Genomic DNA, 27,485 nt, shown 5'->3' on the forward strand with positions numbered 1-27,485 from the left:
ATGATTTTCTAAAACAGAATTCCAGTGCAATTACAGCACTTAAATGATCCCATATCTCCCTTTAATGTGTTTAAATTGTGTTTGTCCACTGAAAATGACCACCTGTTTCATATTCAGTGTCCCCGGCAGCAGTGTTCACATGCTACTAATGGCAGGATGTGGGGCCTGACAAGATAATGTGCCTCGCTGCTGCTCTTTTGTTCTGCTCCCCTAGGTAACCTCAAGTCTTTGGTAAAAGTATGTTCCACTCCCCCCACCCCCACCCCCCACAGTAGTCCTTCCATCAAAAGGCTCTTTTGTCTCAACAATCATTTTCATAGACATACAGATTTAGAATAGGACCATGATTGGTGCAATTAAGGTGCATTAAGCTGAGCTGAATACTGGTGAAGCGGAGATTGATTCTTTTTTTTCCCCCATTGAAATTTACAGGGAAATGATGGAGGAGCTGGGTGCTGCTGTGTGTGTGTGTGTGTGTGTGTGTGTGTGTGTGTGTGTGTGTGTGTTTGAGAGAGAGAGGATCTGACTTTTATCTCTGCTCATCTCTGCTCTCTGTAAACAGGATGTCTATCTCTTCGGTCATCAGTCCACAGTTATTTACCTATACTGTAAGTTTGTCTGTATATGTGCATGCATGCTCATGTTCACACGGTTGACCATATTAGAAAAAAAATAGCATGTAAACCATGGGAACCTGTTTTTAGGGCAGGTATGCAGGGAATACTGCTTAATCCTTTGTTATTACTCTATGATCCTGCCGGAGCCAAAAAGATTTGCTGAACAAGGATTGCTGCCTCTGTCAGCATGTATGAATATGTACGGTGTTTGAATGAATGAATGAAATGAATCGAGATGAGCTGCTTTAATGTGAATGCAGACTAAAGAAAAATAAACAGCAATGAAGTTATTGTGAGTTCGCACTCGCAGCCAGGGTGTGTTGGATCCACTACTGGAACTTGCTTGGATAGGATATTTTCAAGGTCTGTTTATTTAGAGAGCAGACTGTGGACCATTAGTGCACGTCCCTACATAATGGTGGCTGGGGTTCGGTGGGGGAGGTTCCCTGGCAGTGTTTTGGAAGGGTGAATGAGTACCAGACCTCCAGCTGCCTCTTGTCTTCCACAATCAAAGGGGGCCTCTGGGATATGATGTCACGAGGAAGAAACCCCTGTTTACTGACCCAAGACGGTTTACAGAAGTCTGCAACAGCTAAAGCATAGCATGCATGCAACATGTGTCTGGAGACACCAGTGTATTGTAAATAATGTGTGTATTAAAGAGAAAAAAAAGTCAAGGACAGATGAAAAGGCTCTTCGTCTGTGCTTTACAACAGCTGTGACTGGTGTGATGCCAAGTGTTTGAGAGGTGTGCCTGTTTGCGTGAAACAGAGTTTAATGCAGTTCAGTTTATGGTGGTTTTTACACAGCCTGAAGCAATATGAAAAAATAATCAGCAAAACTGCACACAGTCTGTTTACTTATGTAATCTGAAGGATGTTATGGCAGAGGTATTTCCTATATATTCCCAGCGGTTTCCCCTGCTCAATGAAGTTTAAGTTTTCTTGCTGGTGGATACGTGTAGTATCTCATTTTATGCCAGCAATGACCTTATTTAAGTCAGCTTACATGCAGCTTTTCAGCATTTGCAGAACAAGTCAAATATTGAATTTGGATAGTATAATTGCAAAATAAGTGGTTATTTTTGCACAAATTTGCACAGAAATTAAAGCTAAATGTGCTCTCTGTTGAGTACATATTATTGCAAACATTATTTCAGTGCACCTAGATAAATAATAAGTGTTGTGGACACACCAAAAGCAACTATTACCCCTGCTTATAATATTAAGTTGAAACTCTATTCTGAGCCTGTAGTGCCTGGTGGTGTAGACTTATAATAATCAAGCACCATTAATGCAAATATTTTGCAGAAGAAGAGTCAATACAACACAATGAGTAAATATATACACGAGGTTAAGTGCAAAGTAACTGCTATAAATCTATAGATATGCTACCCCGTCAATAATTAAGCCAGCTCCATCTCACTGTCTCCCTCAGACTTCTGCTTTTTACATCATCCTCTCCATCTTCTGCCGTCCCTCTTCTTCACCTTTGTCGCATCCCACTCCTTTCACTCTCTCCTCCTTTCATTAGAGTTAAGTCCCTGATTTGTATTCTACGATAACAGCCAAGATTAAAGTAGGCATTGGAAAAAAAAAACATCATTTGCATGATGCATTCAGTGATTAGGCTAAGCGTACCTCTTAATTGTGTTGTTTTGCACATGGTGGGGCTCTCATGCTGATACTCTGTGGATCTTACTCATCCCATGCAATCTCATCAATTCACTTCAATTTCCTCCCCACTTCACTGCGTCTATCCCACCTACCTCCTGCTGCTATATATATGGCAGGTTAGGGACTCGTAACACTGAATTAGGGTTCACAAGTGTTAATAGTGGATTATATGTGAATCCCTTTGAGTCCATCAGCAGCTCTGTAATAAAGAAGATATGGAACGCGGAGCACAGTGATCCGTCCTTATATTTGCTGCTGTTGTTTTTTCTGTGTGTGTGTGTGTGTGTGTGTGTGTTTGTGTGTTCCCCCTGTAGCCATCCCCTCTCTTTTTTATCCTAATCCAATAGGCAGCAGGGTGCTGACATAGTTGTGAATGGCCACACTTGTGATGTGAAACTGCACTAAATGCATTACAGGTGACTTGAAGGGGATGACACAAAGGCCACTCTTTCATTAAGTGGAAAATACAGACAGGCAGCCAAGCACGAATAGATCCTATACGGCTATTGAAAGGCATGCTATTGCAGAAAACCAATTATGGGAATCTGGCTATGACTTATGTTGCCTGAGGCGACGATGCTCAGTTAGACGGCTCAGAAACAGAAAACCAAACAATCTCTGAAAACAACCATTAAATGTTATTTTGTTGTCCGTGACTCAATTCTGATTAAAACAAATGTTCCCTGCAAAGATTAAAAATAAAAAAAAATAAAAAATGTGATGTCTGTATTTTTTTATTTTCAACAAATCCCAACAGCAACAATAAACTGATGCTATTGCTTGTGTAACAAAATCCTGATATAGCTTATTCCTCTGGGCCACAGACCTCCATGTCCTGCACCTATTAAAAACACATATTAACCACATTGCTACACCGGGTAGCATGTGTGGTTGTGCTGCTGCCGTGGTCCTGCCAGATGCCTCCTGCTGCTGCTGCCATCATTAGTCATTAGTCATACTTCTANGGAAGAGGGATCCCTCCTCAGTTGCTCTTCCTGAGGTTTCTACTGTTTTTTTCCCCTGTTAAAGGGGTTTTTTGGGGGAGTTTTTCCTTATCCGCTGATTTGTGATATTGGGCTTTATAAATAAAATTGATTGAATTGATTGATTGATGTTGCTTTATTACATTGTACTGTGTGTCTTTCAAAATTGCTTTGTGCTTCTTCAGAGCTAAGCTAGTTTTCCAAAATGAAGTTAGTTAAACTAAACAAAATCCTCTAACATTAACGAAAAAAACAAACAAAAAAAAAACTCATAAGCTACTTCAGGGTTAGCGAATTAGCTTGCTAAGTAGATTGGCTATGCGAACGAGTAAGCTTGCTTGTAGGTTAAAATACAGTTCACTAACATTACGTTACATTTTTTGACCGTGTGGTCCTGGATCAACACCAAAAAAACGTTTTTAATAGGCTATAAAAAAGGAGGTGGGATGTCTTAATCGCAGGTATTTGCAACTGAAAATTTATATTATCCTTACTCTTAATTAGTGAACAATAATCTAGCCTATTGGCAAGCTTATTTGGTAGCATAGCGTTCCTAGTTAGCAGACTAACTTGCTGATATTCTAGCCTATTGGGAAGCTTATTCATTAGCATAGCCTTCCTAGTTAGCAAGCTAACTTGCTAATATTCTAGCCTATTGGGAAGCTTGTTTGTTGGCATAGCCTTCCTAGTTAGCAAGGTAACTTGCTAATAGTCTAGCTAGCCTATTGTCAAGCTTATTTGCTAGCATAGCCTCCCTAGTTAGAAAGCTAACTCGCTAATATTCTCACCTATTGTCAAGCTTATTCATTAGCCTTCCTAGTTAGTTAGCAAGCTAACTCACTCATATTCTAGCCTATTGGCAAGCATATTTGTTAGCATAGCCTTCCTAGTTAGCAAGCTAACTTGCTAATATTGTAGTCTATTGGCAAGCTTCCTCGTTAGCAAAGCCAACCTACTTAGCAAGCTAACCTGCAGTAGCTTGTAAGGTTTTTGTTTAATGTTACCAAGATTTCGTTTAGTTATACTAACTTCATTGTGGAGAACTAGTTTAGCTCTGAAGACGTACAAAGCAATTTTGAAGACGCTCAGGAGCAGCACACTGATGATGTCAGAGATCTGTGATTGGTTGATTGCAATGTTGGTCCAGGAGCAGTAAATCCGCCGCTGAAAATAGTCCCCAACAAATCCACTGTTTACTTCAGCGTAACTGGTGTTTGCCAAAAACTACCATGTTTTAGAAATGGCTTGGCCATATATATATACAGATTTATATCTTCAGTAGGAACCCATGAGAGTCACAGACAGGCTGGGGAAGGTGGAAAGTAATTAGGGAAAGACTAATGCATTGTTGGTTCTTGCCTTTAATTAAAAAAAACATATAGAATATCACTAGCCTTAGCCTTTAACATGGATTATAGGATATGGATGAATATGGATTACAGCAGACTGACAAAGCAGAGTCATCAACAATAGCACTTGCACTGTTTCACTTCCAATGAAATCACTGAATGTGGCAAAAAAAAGACATGGTGCAGGTCATTTTCTAGAGGCTAAAGGCAGATCTGCAAGACAGTGATTTCATCATTTAAATCAAGCCCTAATCAGGGGTGGAGCCAGACGTTTAAACATTCAGTGCTCAGCCCAAATCTAGGGGGTCCGAGGGCATGCTCACCTGTTTGCAGCAGCTATATGCACTCTTATTCAAGCCATTCAAGATAATAGAGTGCCTAAAATTTATACATAATTTGTGAAAAGCAGGATAGTTGCCAAGGGAAACAAAATCATCCTGTAGAGCTTACATCCTATTTTTGATCTCCAACTGTGTTCATCATTCTGAAGCCATAACAAAATAAATGTTGATGAAATGATGACTGATTTTCCCTCCTGCCATCTAAAAAGAGACAAAAAAGTAGAGTTCATTGAATTAATGTTTATCTCACAAATCTGCTACATTTGAATCAATGCCATAATAACCTTGGTTGAGCTAATTGCAAATCAAGGATCCCTAGCAACGCCAAGTAAATGTGGTCTTCAATACTCTGACATGAATATTTGCTATCTTCAGGGAGTAGCAAGGCTGGAGCTCCAAGAGCCAACCCCTAGTCTGCCCCATGCCCTAATGACACATGCTAGGATCACAGATAATAGAATACTACATTAAAAAGCATTTTAATGGCTGCTTTAACAACTAACACCCGATTGTTCACCTAATATCCCACAGAGGGCGTAGCTGAGGGGGATAGCTTGGGGAATGAGGACCCAGTTCCAGGCCTCCAGTGCAGGCCCAGTGGCATCAGTCTGTGGGCCAGATGCATTGTTCTGTTGTCACATTCAATACAGCATAAGTCCACATGATCACTCGGAGCAGACAATCACAGGAATGAGTACTCAATAACAAAGGAACTAATTCAAAGGACGCCCTCAGTCTCCTCCAATCAGGGCTCTCTGTCCAACAACTGACCATTACACGGGCGTGTTCAGGGGTCATTTAATACATACAAATTGTTTGGCAGTGTTTTTTCTATTTGGTCATTATTGTCACAAAGGGCCTCAAGTCTAGTAAGAGGTCAGCTACTTGCATTAACCCTAATGTTGCTAACCTCATTACAACAAGTACAAGTTCTAGCTGCAGTATCCATGTTCCCTGAGAGCAGCCTCTGTGTCTCGCTGAGTGTTTTTATGCACGCTGCAGCTGTAGGACTTGGAAAAGCCGAGCCATAACTTGTGGGCCTCGTAGATGAGAAGGAGACAGGGATAGCTATAAAAATACAAGGATGGCTCCGCTCAATACGGACAGGCCAATTCCATTTCTTTCCCCTGGCATCACAAATTATGTCAACAATGCATCTGTGCATTGGTGGAAAGGAAAATACAGCCCCTCCAGGCCTCATCTGTCTCTCTGTCAGTATGTTTGTCACTCTGACTTTGTTTCTATTTACAGCTGACCACACTGGACGCTATAGGTTCCAGTACATCCTGTGTTCTTACTACTACTCACTGCTATTGGAGCATACAGGCTTGGCTTACTCATATAACTTCATCAATTGTGAGTGAGCACTGCATGCAAAGTGGGGTGAGTTATAGCAAGATGTTGCCATGCAAAATGAAACCCTGATGCTTTGGCTTTATTACTGCAATTGATGTTGTTTACACTGATGGATGTTTGCCTTGGGATGATCATCGATTGGAAGGCAAATCCTGAAAAGACAAACTACCACAAGCTCCACGCAGGCAGATACGTTCATACAGTTTAGCAGCAGCAGCAACAGCTGGGTGTGTTTTTCTCTCACGTGTCGGGGCGGGCCGTCCATACTAATTGATGGCTCTTGGGTCGGGGGGTGTATATCCACTGACAGCTGAAATTCTAGGCGAGCCTCTCATGGCGTCACTTCTCCAGTGGGCCCTCCACGTGAGCCAAAGCAGGCTATAGTTTATAGACAGACGCAGCCATTCAAGCTGCTTGGAGTTCTCGGCATCAGCGCGGGAAGTTGTTCGGTGACGGCAGATTTTCTAAAGACAGTCTCCATTTTACAATCCTAAAGCAACTGACATGCACACAAAAGTTTTATTTTAATCAGTGCCAGTCAGACAGAATAACAGTAATCTCTCTGGTGACTCTTTGAAAGCAGCAGGTATGTGATCCATCTGCAGTCTCTAATTGGAGTGATGTTGCGCACTGTCAAAGCGCAATTACGCAAGGCAGATGCGCGGGTTAAATTAGGCCTATACGCATCAGGCACCAGAGTGGTACAAAAAATAGAAACCTCCGTGCTCATGTGCACATGAAACAGGTCGCTTATGGTTAATTATTCTACAAGGTTTGTTATGTAAATCAATAGGCGTGTTGAAGATTGACACAGTTCCATGAAAGGTTGTCTATCAGTACCATCAGCGCGTCATCCTCCTTCTAGTCTGACCACAGTGGCCTTCCTCCTGGAGCTACAATTCAGACGGTGGCTGCCATTTGAAACATATGTGATGGAGATTTGTCGGGTTCAGTTTCATGATGATGCTCGCAGAGACAAAACTTATTTATTTGTACACATATTAACCCACTTTATGGAGGTATGGTGATCAAAACAACCATTGTGCGCAGTGACAGGTGCTGATTCTGGTGACAGACGGGAGGGGCATCAACAATATCTGAAATACTAAGTTGTAACATGTTGCGTAAAACACTCCAAAACGCTTTAAGTGTTACCAGCAGAGCAAAACCCATTCATTAAACACGTGTATCCTGCTGTTATATCATTTCCAAGCAAAATTATTTACTGCAAACATTAATATGCACGCGCTCCTATGATGTGGCGCGCATGCACGTGCCTTCTACGTCCCCCAAATGCAATAAAAGATTGAACCTGTGAAAATGTGTAATCATAATTACTCAAAAAGCGCCATTTTCATGTGTCTATTAACACTCCAAAGTTAATAGGTGCTAATTATAAAGATATTCCCGAGGGCATGGAGCCTAGTCATGTCCAGGCAGAGACACCTCGTGATGTTTTCTGCCTTTCTTTTTAGTATTAATAATAGTGAAATAAATACAAACTAAAATAAAAAAGTCATTGTATGCCTATCCCCAGAGCGTCACTATAAAAGTATGTTCTAACGAGATTGTTTTGCACGGTGGGGCTGTGGTTCTCTCTTAATAAGAAATAAACTAATAAAATGTTTATTGGTGACTTTGGCTCATGCCAGAAAGCGTGGCAGCAGGCAGCCCCTCACTAAAGGGCTTTATTTTGGAAGTTTGGCCCCGGCAGTTTTTCTCCTTGGCTGTCCTCTCTCTGTGGTCATAATGGAGCAGATTGGATTGTTGGCGGATGAGGGCGCTTCACCGCCATTTGAAACTCACACACACACTCACGCTCAGTGGCTCTGTCCGAGCTACGTAGCGTGTGTATCCCCTGAAAGTAGAGTAGATGATGAACTGAGCAGCTGATAAGACAAGGAAAATCTTCACCACGACAGCGACACAGATCCGAGATCAATGATCGGGTGATGTGAAAGATCCCGATCGGAGGAGATCTTACTGGGCCGAGCAGGCTGAAGTGGAGAAGCAAGACTTTTTTTCGTGCCTGTTGGTGCTCACGCTGGCCATCAGATGACCAAGTTGTGAAAAGTCGATCTGCGCTGTCTTTGCAGTTTTTCTCCCCAGCTTGAGACTTCGAAACAAGTAAGTGCGTTTGTGTTTGCTTTAAAGTGTGCAGCGCGTCTGTTTTTTCACTGTTGATCCATGTCTCCAAAACGCCATGTGTTAGGCAGCTTGCGCACGAGTCGGGAAACTTTCCTGAAATTGCAATACTTTCCCTTTACATCTCAGTCTCACTGCAAAATCTTTCTGAGCAATCGTGAACTTTTAGCACTCTGTGTGGAGCCTACTGTTTGTTGTAATGTGCAAGTAAAGCCTAAATTAACATGACAGAAACTTGTCTCAAATCCCAGTGCAACACCCAACTGCTCCTGAAGTGACAGCCATGGTGGGTCTTGACGGATGTAGCCTAACCAGAGCACTGATAAATATCAACTCCTGAGGGAGGGAATAGAAACATCTGTTGAAAATGACTTAGAAATGCTCGCTTATTGAAAAATCAGCCTCAAACCTTGAAATTATAAAGCGTAAAGATAAAGCCTGAATTATTCTTGACGTGTTGCTTCACTGTTGACACAGTGATCTTTGCACAGATGGAGATCAGCTTGGCCCATAATGGCTTTAATGACCATGATATGCATATTTATATGACTTTAGATACAGGGCATAAGGAGTGATGGTTTTCTATAGAGATTATAGGTTTTATTTTTGACTGTTTTAATCTATTGATCCACAAATAACAGGATGCTATGTGTTAATGAGAAGTTGTCATAATTTATAACTGCGTATATGGTCTCATCTACTGCCCAAAACCCAAATATTGATATAAAACAGAGAAAAGCAGCAGGTTTTATTTTAATTTGGAGGAACTGGGACCTGCAAATCTGTGGATTCTTACTGGTAAATTGACTTCAAACTATTAAATATATACTAAAAATGTTGATTAATTTAGTGCATCACTAATTGGCAGTAACAGTAATTCAACAGGTTGTTTTTTTTCTGTCTCTGTGTTGCATGTCTTTATCAGTTTTTATGTCACGGTCTGCTCTCAGTATGTTTGCCCTTCATTAGTGATTGGCAGACTGTTGCACTGACCACAGGAGAACACCTTTGCTCTTCTGCAGTTGTAATTAGAAAGCATGCCACACTTTGATGAGATGCAGTGTGCAAACTATAACCCCGACTGCAGGCCTACGCACTCTGCCTGTCAGAGGACATTTTAAAAATGGCTTTTGATCTGCATCTGTTTCAATTTCTGGCTGTCTGCATTTTTAGCAATTTCATTTGCACTGTAATTCCAAAAGAAAAGTGTTCAGTTGTGATTTAAAAAAAATATCTATCTGTCTATCTATCTATCTATCTATCTATCTATCTATCTGTCTATCTAATCCTGCATGTTATGGTGTTAGTTTAGAGACCAATTTAAGAAATCAGCAACCTCTTGACACTGTAGGATCTAATGCATATCACTGCATATCACAAACCCTTTTCCTTTAAGGCCGCACTGTTTGATAATATTAGCCTGAATGTAGCTGAAGCACATTTAATGGGATTTATTGTTGCAACGGCAGCTCAGCGAGTATACAAATGCAGAGAAAAAGCATGATGAGGGGTGTGCATAATGGCAGCCATTATAGCATCCACCTGGTAGCCGAGGTACGAGATGTTTTAATAGATGAGGCGAGGAGTTTTGAGAGACGTTAGTTCCATCAGGTTCTGTCTCAGTGTTCACTACACTCCCACATGCAACATTAAGTACAGCTGTTATGTTCTATACCCTTTGACAGCTCCACAGCACTCTGGAAACCATTAGGTTTTACACGCAGCCGTGTGCACTTTTTCTTCACTGATGTGCATGATTGTCAGGATGTGTGTGTGTGTGTGTGTGTTTGACAAAGTGGGAGAAACAGCAGGATTTAGTGCAAATTAGAGAGGTACGTGCCGCTCATCTATACTTAGTCCTCCAAAGCAGCATATGGGTTGATAGACTTTTCTTTTTTCCTCTGCATAGGACTGAACCTTACAACCTTAAGCACTGAATGTGTAGCATTCATTAAACCCAAAATCCAGATTAGTCCACTCGTGATCCTGATTAGTTTGAATTCATTGTCTCTGAAATGAGCAAACGTAGCAACCAGTTATTCTACTGATGTCAAGCAGCTGCAAGAAATGTAGGGTTAGATTTGAGGCCAAAATGTGACTTGACAGCTATTAGTTTTAATATCTTTGACAAACCGTTGCAGGCCCATGCGTGCACACACACAGCGTGGAATGCTGCAAAGCAGACGTTTTCCACAAAGATCAATTTTCAGATCTGTGCAGCACAAACTTTCTGTGTTTCTGCTGGATTCCGTCTCCTGCTTGCACTCTTTACCTTTTCTTATCCTCGCTCGGATACACACACTTGATTTTGTACATACACACGTGCACGCGTGCACATAAACACCCGCTCTGTCGCTCACTTGCCTCCCACGTACACACACAGTGTAGCGGGGTTTGCAGATGTGTGTCCTGATCTGCTTCCAGCACAGGCTCTCTTCGTGCCAGTGTGCTGACTCTGAGTTTTCCACTCTCTCTTATGAAATAAGAGCAGGAGACATTAGAGCCATCCAGTAGCCAGATCTGACTGCCTGAGAGCGCACACAAGACACACGTGCACACAGGTTGAAAATGCATCCTGTGTGTATACCTGCACATATCCTCTCCACAAACACACACTGTCACCACAGGCTAATGAATTTAAATACACCCAACAGTTGAAGGCCTATTAGGAGCAGCTGGATGAGCTGCAGTTCGGCGGGGCTCCGCCTCTTGTCTGTGTGGACTCTTCCTCGCCAGTGTCTGGTCTATGCAGGCTCATGTTGAAGTCTGTGGTGTGTTTACTTTAATTTTGTTTATTTTAAAGAAAGAGGTTAGTGGTGAAGGCGAAAGTCGAGGGCATAAAATCTATTTGCATGATTCTTGTGTAATTATTGAGAGACCCAACGGTGGACTTTGGACAAGTTTGTGTACTCGTACTCACAAACATGATTATTTAATGATGATGATGATGTTGAAGTATATAATTATTTTTTGCCACAATATTTGTGAAGTCATGTGCGGTTGTTGTCATGGAGCCCTGGAGTATAACATTATTGAGACGTAGTGATTAAAGATGCTCCATGACATTAAATTGTCAGTTGCTGGTGTATGAATTTCCAGTAAGTGAGTGACTGTGGCTGTAAAGAAGTTAATGATTAACTGTTTACATTTTGGGCTACTTAAATTCTCCATATTGTTAACTCAAATGGCACATGCCATGATGTTTTATTAATATTAGTCTCATTTTGTACTTTTTCAAAGTGTTTTTCAAACTGAATTCAGCGATAATTGCTTCTTTTTAAACCAATAAGGAAAATAAAAATGATCAGAGTGTCCAGCAGGCATCTTTCTCTTTTTTTTTTGTTTTTTTTCCCCAACCTGTCTGCATTAGTCTTCGTAGCTTAGCGCCACAAAGGGTGTAAGCTTTTTATGAAGATTGATGCACTGTTAATCTTGCAGTCAAGAATTTTATACCCATACTGTGCGTGGTTGTGACCGTCACCCACCCTCCCTGGAGACTAGCCTATCAGCCTTTATTGGAAAAACTTCATAATATGAGCCAGAGAGGGCCGTGATACACCATAGTGTGTCAAGGGGAAAGTAAGGGACAAGCAGGGGGGATTGAGGGACAGGTGCTTAAGTCCTGAGTTATATAGCGACAGTGCATGCGGAGAAGAAGAAGAAAAACAAACAAACAAACAAACAAACAAACAAAAACAGGAGAAACAGGCAGTGTAGCTGATGTATTGTGGCCTTGAGGTTGTTGTGCTCCATACAGATTACCAAAAATAAACAAATAAATGTATAATAAAGAAAAAAAAAAAAAAAACAAAAGAGAAGTCTATACTGAACACCAGAAATGTGAGAGTCCTGGTGGTGGAGGAAAGCCCGATTGTGGAGAAGAGTTGCCAGCGCAGTGTGGTAGGTTTGAGAAGCAACTGAGCCCCTGAGTTCTTTGCGATGCATCATGAAGCTGAAGTATCGAACATGCATGCGTGTATTTGAACCCTCCCAGTGTGTTTATGAAAACCATCACCAAGTTCCAGGGCCAATGTCACAGCCCCACGGGGGAAGGCGGGCGGTAAGGCACCCCAAGGCTGCAGGGGCGCCCAGACCCCACGCCCAGGGAGCCGCAGAGGCCGCAGGACACCACGCAGGCCCAAGGACCCAGGGCGGCAATGGCCAGCACCCCCAGAGAGCCAGAGACACACCCCAGATGGGCGGGGCAGGAGGGCCCGCCCACCCACCGCCCAACGCAGACTCCCCCGCCCACCCACCCCAGTCGATACAGTATAGTATCGTGATATATTTGTGTGGCAGTATCGTATCGTCACACAGTGCCAAGTATTGATTTTTTTATTATATAAATTATTAATAATACTAATACAAACTAAACTTTAGATAGCCTACCAGAATAATAAAAACAATTGATTTTTCAGTCCACTAGATACATTTCACTGCTGCAAAAAAAACCAAAAAACGGCTGAAGTGAAGAACTGAAAACTTTATCTCATTAGATAAAACAGACTTTTCTTTTGGGAGCATAAATTACAGTCGAAAAGAGGTAATAAATTGCAATATATCGCAATATATTTTATCGCAATACTCAGGATATCGCAACATATTTAAAATCGCAATAATATCGTGACTTAAGTATCGTGACAATATTGTATCGTGGATCCTCTGGGGATTCCCACCCCTACTGGTTTCCAACCTTTTTTTTATAATATACAGTAGACCAATATCTCAGCATTTTATTTATTACAAAAATCGCAAAAGAAGCCTCTTATGTAGCCTATGTATGATTGTTAAAAATATCAGGAAAACTCATCCCCACAGGAAATAATCGGCTCAAAATTGCTTCCAAAAAGCTGATTTTACACAAACTTCCTGCAGTTATTGCCTTCATTATTTGGGTTAATTGTACCGTTTATCAGTTTATCCTGTACTCTTATTGTCATGTACTGAATATAATATGAAATATCCATGAAATATGTCACTTGGTCAGGTGTTGTCTGTTTACTTAATGATAGAAAAGGGGTCTCTTAAGGATTAAAGGTTGTGATCCACTGCATTAGGCGCCCAACGTTTTCAGGACTCTCAGCCTTTTATTTTTATGTGGCCATTTTCAAGTGATGTAACGTGCAGTTTATGAAAGCAGAGGAGGGAGCAGATGAAAGTTGGCTGATGTAAGGAAGCACAGTGGTGGGACATCAAGTCTTCTTGGTAAGATTTTTGTGTGTATCTTTTATGTTTGCGTGTTATCCTGTGGGAGCGCACTGCTGGCTACACCGCAGGCTAGCTAATGTTAGATCATTTTACCCGAAGCGCTTGTTCCACTCTGCAGGTTTCCTGCTGTTCCTGCTACTTTTACCCTCGTATTTTATTCATCTGAGCTCTATGGTTGTAGTTGATTGCCTTTGGCTGAATTGTTGTCTGGCTTTCCCCTGAAATGGTTTTGTTGTATGGGCTTGGCATGAAATTCATTGGCTGGTTCCAAAGTAATTAACAACATCATACTAAATTGATGCATACCTTCCTTTATTTCTTTTTTGGCCCTCAAATATACCAGTGAGGTTGGATCATCAGGGCATTTGTAGTGAAAGGTAGACTGCGATGAATGAGCATGGGGCTGAAGGAAGGAGTAAAGAAGACATACATAATGAAGAGTTGATAGTGAGTGAGCTAAACATTGAGGATTTAATTTAATTTTTTTTTTTTTTAATTTTAATTTTATATACTTTATTAATCCCCAAGGGGAAATTCAATTTGCACTAATAGGAGGCATTACATTCACACTAACCAATTTAAAGACTTGAGGGGTCCCTAAAACATCCATTGAAAATGCAACAAAACAAAAAGACTTTAAAAGAAAAAACACTTTGAAAAAGGGTGCTTACAATTCCATGCTGGCTGCGTCATCTAATGCTGTGTTCCATTTCGGCATAGTCACCAGAAGAAAATGTTGGCATTGTAAGTTTCTGCAAACCATGACTATATTTCGTTTGTATGTTGCTAACGTATCATATAGACGTTTCTAAAGTGACTTAGTTTATGGGCTAACTTTGTATAGGGAATGGAGGGGATGGTGGATGATGGATGGTGGATGGCGTGACACCTAGACGAGAGGAGACGGTGTGTTTCCAGTGGCTTTTTAGACACCAAACGTAGGTGTTTTTCAGTGACCCGTCGCTTTTTCTCCATTCGAAATAGTGCCACCAAAAGCAGATATTTTTACTGAGACATTGCTGCATTTCCTGCGGGAATAGCACAACAAAAAGCGGTTGTTTTCTACAGAGGATAGTGCAACAGAAAGTGGTCGTTTTTTTCCGAGACATCGCTGTGTTTCCAGCCATGATTGCGCCATGCAAAGGTTTTTTATTTTGAAGCCCAAACAAGATATTTTCCTAACTATAACCAAGTTGTCTTTGTGCCTAAACCTTACCATGATTTTGTTGAAAAGTTATGAAGTAGCCTAAATGATAACGGACAAATGTAACATATCTGTGGTTTGCAGATATGTATATTGCCGGTTTTCTCTGGTGAATGTGTGGCCCTTTTTGGTTGCTCATCACTTGCACATGGGTTGTAACAGCAGCAACATTGTGACAGTTTGAATCTTAAACCGTTGTCACAAGTTGTCTTTGGTTCCCTAAGCTTTAGCTGATAGTTGGTTGATGTGTCTCTCAGTGCAACGTAGGACTATCTTTCTGAATTGATGACCATACATTAAACAACGTTACACTCTCAATTCCTTATTTTCATCTTGGACAGCCCAAAATGGCACGGTGGATATAAGCCTTTACTCTAGGGCAATTTTAATGTCTTGGTTTGACTCTTTTTTGAGTGTCCGACTCCTCTGAGGAGCTTTGCCCATGTTGTCTTTACCTCCAGTGACATGTTACTACTCATCTCAACCAGCACTCTGTCTGCCTTACACTTCATTTCCTCTGGACTGAAGCACTTGACTCCACTGAGTCATCAACCATAAATGTCTTATATTACTGGAATGTTGAAAAAAATGAAAGAAAGGGTGAAGGCTGATGTTAATTAGCCTTTCCCTACGCTACACACCCCTTATAGAATAAGTCCTTGATTATGATTGGCTGAGTAGGGTATGAAGCCGTTTTAACATACTCTATAGGCTCAAGGCTGTGACCACATCTCAACAGCATTACTGTATGGCATGAGTCACCTACTGTCGTAAGGGATGCAGAGCTAAAGAGGGCAACCATCAACTGAGACCTGAAACATTTATCATCCGCCAAGATGAGAACGGTCAGAAGTAAACAGCACTGTCTTTCAATGGACACCCAAAAGACCCAAAAAGTTGTCGGCCAAAGAAACAAGAGGACCTATAGGGATTGATGTTTTAGCAGCTAGGGAACCCACTGTGTCCTGTAGCTTCGTTGGAGAAATATCAGTCGTCCCAGTCCAGTGGACAAACTAAACCACCCATCTATCTAAGTTAACGATACGATAAGATAACGAGTTAACTTTAGCTAGCTTGCATGTTTTAATTGTAGCTGCTTATGCTCACTTTTCTCTAGCTCTGTTGTCAATTGCTAGCAATGTTGTTTTCCTAACGGTGCAGCTTGATAACTCAGCAAGTAACAAAAATGATATCGCAAGCAGGAGTGGGACAAAGTCATTGTTTTGCAAGACTCAAGTAATCTCAAGTCTTTGCACTCAAGTCCCAAGTCACGGATAACAACGTCCAAGTCCAAACTCCTAAACTTTGTTTCATGTCCTAAAAAGTCATACTGTGCTCTTTACCAAATATAAACTGAGTACCAATATATTACATTTTCAAAAATTGTGAATGCTTTTCAAAATTTGTGTTTATTTGTTAAAACAAGCTTTTTAAAAACTTACGTAACTGTCAGGCTAATGTTAGCTTAGCATTAGCTTGCTAACCTTACACTGACTTACAGTTTTCTGTGTAACGTGTCGAACAAAGTTGGACGTTGTTGCATTTTTGTCTGCATGTTTTGCACACTGCAATTCATTTTTTTGTTAAATGTCACATTTTTGTACGGGAACATCTCTTGATTTTGTCCAGTCTTAAGTCATCACGTTTGTGACTCAAATCTGACTCCAAGTCCAAGTCACTTAAGTCCACACCTCTGCTGCAAAGTGACAACAGCTTGGGGAAAGTGAGCATCACTGTTCTTGATAGTAAACATATATGTGGTTATAATGTAACTTCATCATGATGAGAACTTTCTGTCTCCTAATGTTATGTATACTTGAGCCACAGTGATGAACTTCTTTGGCTCCATATCATGAATTTGTAAAGCAGCCAGCACTTTACACTGCGTTTGTGTGGCTATTCAATCATTCTGCTAAATGTCGCTACAGAGCTACATTGCCTGGCAGAAGAATGATTATCAGTAAATGATGGCATATTATGTTGCTGCGTATTTTTTTTAATGAAACAATGCCAGGTCTGTATAGTCACCGTTATGTATCTGTGTTGTGCCTAACATCGCCCCTTAGCTTTTCTGACATCACTGTAAACTGCTGCCTCTCATGGCGTATTGCTTAACATGAGTGTGTGTGCACCTGTTAAACACGAGTGTGTCTCACAGATTGAGGATGACAACTCATTGAGAGTTGGAAGTGTAGAAGGGATCCATCTCAGCATGGGGTCATAATCCCATTTAAGGGTGACCTAATTTTCTCCATATATGTTTGTGCAAGAGTGTATGCTTTTGTATAATCATGTTAATGAATGTATGACATTAGTGTTTACATACATAGATACATAGATGATAATTTCCATTTTGTTTTTCAAGTTTTTCTAGATATTGAGTCAATAGCCGTAGCGGTATGTTTCTATGTGTTTTCATCTCAGATATTAAAATTTGTTGTGCAGCTCTGTAGGAATATTAAAGGGAAAAACACTGATGTCAGTTGTCAGAGCATTAAACCTATGATCTGTTGAGTCAAGACTCAATAGTCTAACAATGGCACAGCCATCAGTGCAGAAAAAAATGTTTAAATCAAAAATTAAACTAAATTTTGACCTCAAAATTGAAATCAAATTTTGGATCTGGAGAGTTGTGACACCCTTATTAGGTAATCGAAATGATTTCTGAAATAGTGGACTAGTAAAATACTGTCTCTTTGCACAATAAATGCATTCAGGCACTGGATTGTATGTCCTAAGGGATCCAAAACTAGGACCGATTGTATCATAATACTCATAAAATAAAACTCTTGATTTTGGAAACCATGAAAATCTGCAGTGTTTCCAAACATGGTGTCGAAAGCTGTGATCCTCAGCCGTACTCCTAATGCATCCATTATGTATCTGAGTTCGAACGGTAGCACAAAATAATAATGTCCAAACTTTTATGTACTTGAATTCTGAAACGTAACTTGAGAAATGAGTTCGTATAAAAAAAAAAGGAAGAACGTAAATAAGTAAATTGACGATGAGAAGTGTCCGCCAGAGTACCTTCACCAAAGTCTTTCTGCTTTCTCTTTGGAGGAACCTCAGACTCAGGCTTGCAACATTTCTCTGTGTGCATGTGCTTTTCCTCTGCAGCTGAAAAAGAGACTAACGCAGAGATGATGTGACCTCTCACCCCCTAACCTTTCATTTTCTTTGGCTTCACCCTCACACCATCGCCCCATCTCCTCCTAACCTCCTCCTCCCTCTCTTGACAGCTCCTTTTCGAACAAACACAGATGATCAATAGAGATTTAAGGAAACATGGGAGAGGCATGGTGCTGGCAGTGGGGTGCCGAGTCAAGATGTGCGTCTGTGTGTGTGTTGTGCTCATGTTGCGTGCATGTGTGTGTGAGTGTGTGTGTGTGTGTGTGCGTTTTAGGGCAGAGGTAGTGGGAGGAAGGTTGACCACAGAGGCCTTAAATGTTTACCAAGGGACCCCAGGAGGCCTGGGCTGAGCCTCCCTCTTTTCCGATTGGCCTAGATGGCCTTCCCGCGAGTGTGAGAGGCTGTAATTGGCCAAGAGAAGGAGAGGAATGGGGGAGAAACGTGCACAAGATGGAGATGAAGCCCCGGCCTCTCCAGGGCTCTCACAGACGCTCTCACATGAGAAAGGGGGAGACTAATGTTAGGATTAACATGAGGCCACATGTTGGAGAGGAGGGACGCTTTGGCCCTCCTTTATAGTGCTTTGGTTACTCGACTGATTAAGGAATGTTTGACTTGAAAGAAAAGACAATGTGAAAAAGGGGAAGAGAACTTAAACCTACATAAAGTAGTAAAGAAAACTTGTTTAAAAGTGCTGATTGGACGGAGCTTTGGCTTCTCATGAGGGGAGAAATATGGCACGTTTTTAATCGTGATTTTCGAATAATAAATTATCAAAATGGAGGGGAGAGGGAGGGTCTGGGAGAATCTGAGGACAAAATTGAGCAAGATGTCAAATGTAGAAAATGAGCACTAATTGATTATAAATGGAGCATTTTAGCCAGGCCAGATGAGCTCGCTGTTTGACAGCTGCCTGCCATGAATTCTTGCATTGTATAATTTGGCCTTGTGCGGCCTCTGAGTTTGGATTTTAGCCACACACGCTCACACACACACACACACACACACACACACATATATAACTGAGCGTTTATGCTGACGTTGATGCACTGACCGTCAGAGAAATTTGTTACATAGTGACAAATCAACATCATTACATTTTTTAATTTGTGCAGTTTGACAAACTGTGTGTAAAGGTTGTTGAGTTTATCTTTATGTCCTTGGTGCACTGTTAATGTTTGTTTCTGCTGTAGCTGCACATTATATAGATTTCTCCTAATCTGCTTCTCTCTAAATCTAATGCAGAAATGAATGGATTGCATTTTTGCTGTAAATGGGTGCCAGTGTTTGATGTGTGATGTGATACGAACACTTGTATAAACTTTGCCCAGGCATTTCCTCGCCACTTGGTCTCACAGAGCTCTATCCAACCTTGTCGGTCTTAAAAATGTGTCTGAGGACACCACAGTGTTGCTCAGTAGTTGTCACTCTACATATGGAAAGAAAATGTTACCATTCCTCGGCACGTAGGCCAAACTGTTTTTCCCGTAAAAACCTAGAGAATAATTTAAATGCTGTATAGCTGACTGTAGTTATATGGCTTTAAGACTCTCTGTCATCAGACTCCACCAGAACTGAGGAAAATACTGGCAGCGTTGCCCTGAGAAACATAGCCTGTACGTTTTGGGGTTGCTGGCTGCCCAGCGAAGTTGTGGAGACACAGCTGTAAATAGCCAAGGGTGCGGACAGAAAGTTTGGCCTATATTTAGAGGTCGGGTCTTGACTGGTAGAACTTGTCCGCTAACACCAACTTATTGACCGAGAACAGTTTTTCACTGTTTTTCTATATCACAGGCCACATACTGTTTAAACACAGTCTTATTTTAGCTGTAGGTAGATGGCCTGGATGAGAGAGGCAGTCACCACATTTCTGTGTTAAAGGTTTTGTTGGGAAATTCAAGTCGGGCTCAGGGGAAATGTTACTGTGTTGGTGTGGTATAAATTTTGCCAGCAAGTCTTTCTACATTCTTGTGTGTTTTGCCGCAGCTTGATTCGAAAGCCAAAAGTCACACTCACTACTGCTTTTGTTCATGGCATTGATTTAGTTCGGGGTTTGAAAAGCTGAAAGCTGCTGGAATCAATATTTTTGTATCAAGAGTCGATCAAGTGATTATCTGTAATGTGATAAGTGCAGCTATTTAATAACGCACAGATGGTGATCACATGACTCTGCAGTTCCCCTCAGCTGCCTGGAGTATTTTAGTGTCTTACATTGTTTTGGTTGTAGCTGCAACTTTATTGTTTTGGTTCACTCTCACGGCTCTCATCCTTCTCATTTTTGGATGCAGCGGTCACCAAAACAGAGCTAAAAGGAGATAGGACTTATCAGGTGTTCAGGAACACTACACCAAATTAATGACCATGTTGCTTCCTGTCTTCAGGATGTGTAGATAAGAAGCTGTTTGCAAATGATTTCTCTATATCAAGCTAAAATGTGCTTGTGTCAGTGTTGTGTTTACGGCTTGCTTCTGCTGGTTATAAAAAGCAATGCCAGATTTCTCCTTCGTCATTACTTCAAGGTCCCAGAGTCTAATACATTCAGCGTCATACTTTCATTTGGCCATGCCATTGAGCTAGTTTGCTGTCTCTGTCAAGTAGCTGTCCAATAGTCGCTCACTCTACAGCAAGAAACAGCTCTTCAAAATAAAAGCTTCGTGCCAGAAATGAACTGTACTTCAAAATAAGTAAGGGAACAAGAGAAATGTTCTAAATATCAAGTGTGTAGGATTTAGGGGGATATATTAGCAAATCACCTTAAACTAGAAATCCTTGTGTTTTCCTTACCTTAAAATGAGAAGTTTATATCTACACTGGGAGCGGGTCCTCAACTATAGAGATCGCCATGTTGTACTGCCATGTTTCTACAGAATGAACAAACCAACACTCACTCTACAAATGGCCATTCAAATTTACACATTTTTGCATCATCTACCATGGTTAGAAGCCCCTTTGCGATGACAGGACAGGAAAAACCCAGATTTTTTTTAATGTGGAACTGTTTTATTTAGTGTTTATACCGATTTGAAATCCCAAGATTTGTTTGTTTTGAAGAGGAACAGACCTCTGCGGATAATTTGGCTCCTGGTAAAAACCTCCTGAACGTCTGAACCTTAAGGTATCAGAGAAAAAAAGCTGAGCATACATTAGCAGGTGCTGGGCTAGTGGTTCATCTGCGACATGCTGAACGGCATCAGACAAACACTTAATTGGGGACGGCAGTAGCTCAGTCCATAGGGACTTGGGTTGGGAACCGGAGGGTCGTCTGTTCAAGTCCCTGTTCGGAGCAAAATATGGAGCGTGGACTGGTAGCTGGAGAGGTGCCAGTTCACCTTCTGGGCACTGCCGAGGTGCTCCTGAGCAAGGCACCGAACCCCCCAGCCGCTCTGAGCGCCTGTCATGGGCAGCCCACTCTGACATCTCTCCACTTAGTGCATGTATAGGTCCAGTTTGTGCATGTGTGTATTCGGACCTGTGTGTAATTGACAAACAAAATTGAATTTCCCCTCTGGGATTAATAAAGTATATAAAATTAAATTAAATTTAAAAAAATTGTATCGTGAAACTGCTTTATTCGTTGTTTTTACCATCTTAAATCAACGTGTCTGTTTGTTTTGGAGAGGTAGAGATCTCTGTGAATAATCCAGCTCTCAGTAAAAACCTCCTGAACCATGAATACTAAAGGAATACTAACCGGGAGAAGTTTCAGCTGGTTGCAGTGTACCATCACCACCACTAGATGCCAGTAAATCCCCCGATATCTTACACACTGTTCCTTTAAAAAGTTCGGCCTGGCGTTTCTGACTAGCTTCCGTGAGTAGCAGGCACAATGATGAAAGGTTTAATTACCCTGATATTTCATCCACTATTAGTCAGCGTCATGAGGGGTTACAGTGAGTGACTTTTTGCTTGTGTTTCACATGATTCTTCCTGCTGTCATTTCTAAACCTACAGTAGATGTGTGGTATGTCTCTAGGGAATCATGGCTAATGACAAAATCATTTCAAATGGGTTGAATTTAGAAAGTGATTTATTAAAATTGTCCCTTTGTCCAATAGAGTGAAAATGTTTCAAACATACACATACAGTAGAACATGCTTCGTACATTCAACTGACAAATGCTGCGGCAGCAACCTGGCATGATAATTAATTATACCCTGCCCCGTGTTGGGTTTCACATACACCGGCTGAAAATAAATGGCACCCACAATTTGTGCTCACAGGCCAGAGAGAAAGGAAGGGGGAAAAAGAGCAAGGGAGAGAGAAGTGAGGGAAGGAGGGTTTTCACATGAGCATGTCATCATGGAGTCCAACTGATAATTATAATCACTGTGTCTCCGTCCCTCTGTCATTCTCCCCTCTGTCTCTCTCCGCAGCATCATGACTGTCTCGTCCTCCTCCTCCAATGTCGTAGTCCTTCTCCTAATTTCCTCCCTGGATTGGCTGTCCACTCCTGGATCAGCGTTTCTCATGGGCCGGGACCACGTGACGTCACCAGGTAGGTTACGAATGTTGAATCTGCTTTGTGTGAGGACAGATACGCAGGAGAAATAAATTGATGCGAGACAAATCATTCTTTCGTTCATTAAGCTCTCCACACACAGCTCATCAAACATTACCAAATGTGATTCAGGGTTTTGCGCTCGACACGCTGTTGACACTTGTTATCATGTCTTATGTCAGACATCAGTTGCAGAATGCTGTGTTTGCTCAGATACATGAGGAAAGGTTCACTGTTGAGCAAATGCCGCACTTTCCTGGTTTGGCTTGTCAAACAGGCTGGTGATCAATAGAGCCAGGGTAAATACGTGGTCGGGGCTTCTCTGTCAAAGTCCAGGGACAGGACGATTCAGGATGTTCAGCCAGCTAATCCTGCTGTCACTGAACCATTTGAAATAATTAGGTGAAAGAATGCTGCGGCTATGGAAAGAGGCCAAACTTAGATTTTGATATGATTTACTCCCTAAAGCACGAGGTGGTCAAGATAGGTTTTTAAAATCAACTATGCTGTCTTCTACCAAATAATTTCCGCAACTGACGCTCAGAGTCCCAATTACAAAACTGACTGAGAGTAATAGTCGTGTGGTGATTTGGCATCTTCCTTTAATGGTCGAAGCCACACAGCTGAAATCAGGTGAAAGTGTGCAGCCCTGCAGATCTTAGCCAAGAACTAGCCAAGCTGTAATACGTGTTTATTCAAAGTCTACCTATGCTAGAACAGCTCATGGTTTAGAGAGATCGTCACAGCTTAGATACAGTCACTCCCAGGAATGGATCAATTCTGCTGTTGACTTTGTCAAAACGTGTCTCTGACCTTAAAAAAAAGAAAACGTTGCTGTCTGGCCGTTTGGTTGTGCTGTGTCTGAATTCCTGGATTTTATGTCATGAGGGAATTCATTTGTGAAAGCTGGATGAGAAACCGTTTTCTATAAAAGCCTTTCATGTTCATGAGCCTGGTCCAGTTTGCATAAAGTTATTTGGAAATTGGTGCTTATTCAAAATCGTTTTACTTGTGCATACCCTGACTTGAAAACTTTCTTTCCTTCAAATTCAAATGTTGGAAAATCAGGCAATGGACTTTTTTTCCTTCCTGCCTTTAAATTGACACTTTGTTTGTTTCTTTAAGGATTATAGTAAAAAGAGCTTATCCACATGCCTTTGGGACATTGCCTGTATAAAATCACACATAAAAAAGAGCTGAAACAATTCATCTAATATTTGACTGGCAGAAGATTCTTTATTCTACTTTACCTTTCTGTTGCTGTTGATTGTCTTTGCACTTGGCTAAGCTTCCTTCAGTTCCAGTGAAAGGATCGTTAACTTTGCATACAGTACATTGGTACCGAAAACATTTGGCAACACAATAAATGTCATCCTTGAATATATATTTTGGCAAGTCGCTGTCTTTCAAGTGTATTCTTAGGTGCATGTGCTCACTGCCATTAAGAAGTGAACCGGTCGGCATTAAACACAGAGACCTGAGAGATCTCTAGACCATTCCCACCTGTCTTGCCGCTGAATCACCTGTTGCCAGAATGGAGAGCATGCATGTTACCTGGAGAAACACTGGGGGAATTTTGGCTGTGTGATATTGGCTGTGTGCGATGTCCTATCCACTTGGATTTACCTGGACATGTGCTAAATGATTTCCCTTTACCCTCCATTTGCACTGGTACTGCTTTTCTGTCCCAATGATCCTGTCTAAAAAGACATGTTGTTTATAGATGTTGTATTAAGTTATTGATAGGTCACTAACATTCAGGGTTGTTTTTTCTGGTTTGATCTATAGACTGTATGAAAATAATGGACATTGCCACTGTGACATCACCCATTGCTTTGTAGATGCCCATTATAACGCCTGGTTGTCACTTACATATGTGTACAAAGACAAGTCAACCGGAAGTCCATTCATTCCTATGGGAATCTCCATGATATCCAATGTGCCTGCGAAACCTCTCCCCTCCAGTACGTTCAGAAATATTAAACTTTTGCTGTGGATTTTGGAGAAACCGCATGGCAGTGTGCTAGCTTAGCTAACAGGCTGCTAACTAGCTAATTTCCTTCGATTCAGTTGCCTGTGTTGATTGTCAAGTGAGTTTGAATGATTAAAAAAACTTGTTTATCTACTTTTAACACATTGTAAATCTGAATAATGTTGTTCTGCTAAAATATGGTTATAAATCATATATATTCAGATTGTTATTATGGGTCGTTCAGCCATTCATACTACTTTTTAATTAAATATTTTACAAAAAATACCATGTACCTGGCAGGCCAATGTCGTCTCTTAATCGTTGCCATGCCATAATTGTCCTATTTTTGTCCCAAATAATGTTCCAAGCATATATTCCAAACTACTGGATGGCGAAAAATTGACAAACTTAGTCTCTTCCCCATGACTACAGGTTGATTCTATCAGGTGTTTATCCATCCGTAAAAAATGCACTTCCTTGCGTTGGACACTAGAGGCATCATCCACATATTTTCACAGATCTACAGACACCAGTCACATACGTAAGTGGAAACGAGGCATTAAGCCTGAGGTTTGGCATTTTGGCCATTTCCATCTTGGATTTTTGTAGACAGAATGATCACATTTGGGTACCAAAATCCAACCCGAACATAAAGGGAAAATGATTCAAAGATCTAGGGCTAATGGGGGAAGCTTGCCTAGGGTGCTGAATGTGCTAGGTGTGGCACTGGTTGTCATGAGCGGGGAAATTAACTACAGAGACCCAAACTGTTTTTCTGTACCAGGCTGTAAATATGTTTATTTCTGCTGTAAAGTTTAACATGGGCATCTGTGGGGATTGATTCTGGTCAGAACTAGCCTCAAGTGGTCATTCGATGAACTGCAGCTTTTGGCACTTGGGCCCATTTCTCAGCCCTGGAGGTTGCTGCTTGGTTTGACCTGAGGAGTGTGTGCATTTGTACACAGAGATGTACAAATTGACTGTGTAAATCATAATGCAAAGGAAGACACGTATTCATCAGTTCACATCTCTACTAATAACACCCCAGTAGGGGCGTGGAAGCAAGCAAGGGGTCATTTTTTCATAAGTTATTTTGCCATATTTCTATGGCATCCTTGAACAGGATGGTGAATCACTATCTATGTTAGACAAAAAGTTTGGGACTTCAACAGGGCTCTTCGTTTTTTATGCTGGTTTAGTTAAAACCAGCTGGAAACATTACCACTGGCATCCACTGGAGAATGCCAACTCATTCTCTCTTCTTCTGCCAAGAAGACCAAGTCCACACCATTCTTCTTCTCTGATTTTTGGGGGGCTTTTTTAAGGGGGGAAATACTGACATTATTATGCTATATGTTTTATGTATATTGTAGCGTCACACTCAGATGTTTTTTTATTTTGTGGTCCGTAGTGCAATCTGGGAAATATAAACAACTCAGTGGACCAACGTGGCTGAAGTTTGAGAACATTGGATCAATTATCATGATCTGTGAACATATTGTTCTTTCTGCTGGGCTGTTTTAGTGTTTTTCCATGCAAAAATATTTCTGGTGCCAGTGTTGGTACCAGAGCAGCCAAACATTTTCAGTTTTACAGATTTTGGTAGTAAATCAATTCCTCTCCTTTTTCTGTTAGAGAGCCTGCTAAACTATGGCCTAAAGCACATCTGCATGAGTGTAAGCATTCCCTTTTGGATTAAGTGGTCATGGTTATAGGCCATTTTGGCTTTCTGAGTTGAAATTAATGACTATAATTGTTTTTTTGGACACGTGTCATAAATTCTCGGTTATTGCTATGCCTTTTGGCCATTGGTTGTGAAAGGCAGGGTGGGTATCTAGTTTGGCACAGCTGAGTGAGAAGCAAGTCTCAGGATCAGAGTATCCTGATGAGATACTCCCACGGGCGTGTGATGACATACGAAAACTAGAGCAGCTCCATCATTTTAGGCATGATGTGTATAAAATGGGGGCAGACAGTTATATCGTAGTTATATTATAGAAATTATTGACACAAAAAAAGGCTGATTTCAACACAGCGACCCCTGGTTACATCTTAAGATGCCATTTAAATCACGAATGAGAAACAGATGGGTCTGTTCGTACTGTGCTTTAAATCAATTAGTGATATCACAGAGTTTTTACCTCCACGTCTTTGCCCTTGGGCCCTTTGACTGTATATATGTCCACAAACTGTAGCAAATGTCTTTATCTCAGCGGAGTTTACATCACCTTTCTGATAAGCTCTCAGACAAACCGCTGATAGCCAGGTGAGGTTTTGACTGGTCCACCTCCTTCAATCGTTAAAATGGTCTCCACCACGTCTTCCTCAACAACCGTTAAAACATCTGTAAACACAAAGCAGCCGCTGATAGCATGAGCAAACACACACAGCCTGTGCCTTTCTCAAGCTCACCGCTGCATAAACTCCAACGCTGACACCTGCTCTCGACACTTAAAACAGTCTATATTTGACCTTTTATCCTCCGCTCTTTCTCTCAGACACATCTAGTCGGTTGCAGAAATCATTTGTTTGAAACCATTTTGCTGTTGAGGTCAGGGACCTAATAAAGCCTTCTTGAAATTCTGAGGGTTACACTGTTTCTGCTGCATTTTTATGTCTGTTGTAGAACCAGCCACATTACAAGCCAAGAGTAGACGTTTGGAGATGCTCCCTCTGTATTTAAAGGCTTACCAAAGTGATTATAGCCAGTGGTAGTCGTTTGTCTCGATCTGTCCTCACACGCACACTTTCTTTTTTCTTTCCCTGAGCGTCTGTCTCTGTGTCTTAGGAGGACTTGCTTCTCAGGCTCCTTAGATCGATCCTGTTGAGCGAGGCCGTGCTCTTGGCCACAGATGTAGTAACCAGTGGTAAAAGTGCAGAGGTTTGGCCCGCCTGGCTTGTACACACAATCTACAGTTACATCTGCTTCAAAGACAAGCAGTGGGTGTGTTTGCTCTGAGCAGGGAAGTCGGGGCCTCATTTGGGATATGGTGTCTGAAGTTAA

General features: G+C 41.3%; 1 protein-coding gene and 1 long non-coding RNA gene across 2 annotated transcripts in view; one reads left to right on the plus strand and one right to left on the minus strand.

The window, feature by feature from the left end:
• The first annotated feature begins 8,041 nt into the window (after window positions 1–8,041).
• ghra (growth hormone receptor a) overlaps window positions 8,042–27,485 on the plus strand; it is a 39,873-nt gene continuing 20,429 nt past the window's right edge. The window contains exons 1-2 of the mRNA XM_050050912.1: window positions 8,042–8,449; window positions 22,385–22,506. Coding sequence (XP_049906869.1) covers window positions 22,389–22,506 — 118 coding nt within the window. The 5' untranslated portion in view covers window positions 8,042–8,449; window positions 22,385–22,388. The remainder of the gene's footprint in view (window positions 8,450–22,384; window positions 22,507–27,485) is intronic.
• On the minus strand, window positions 22,397–27,341 carry LOC126394226 (uncharacterized). Its single transcript, XR_007570355.1, has 3 exons — window positions 27,173–27,341; window positions 26,710–26,825; window positions 22,397–22,526 (listed from the first exon to the last, which is right to left on the minus strand). It is a non-coding gene; the product is annotated as an uncharacterized LOC126394226 (long non-coding RNA).

This window comes from Epinephelus moara, chromosome 8 (assembly GCF_006386435.1).
Source record: "Epinephelus moara isolate mb chromosome 8, YSFRI_EMoa_1.0, whole genome shotgun sequence".
Taxonomy (NCBI): domain Eukaryota; kingdom Metazoa; phylum Chordata; class Actinopteri; order Perciformes; family Serranidae; genus Epinephelus; species Epinephelus moara.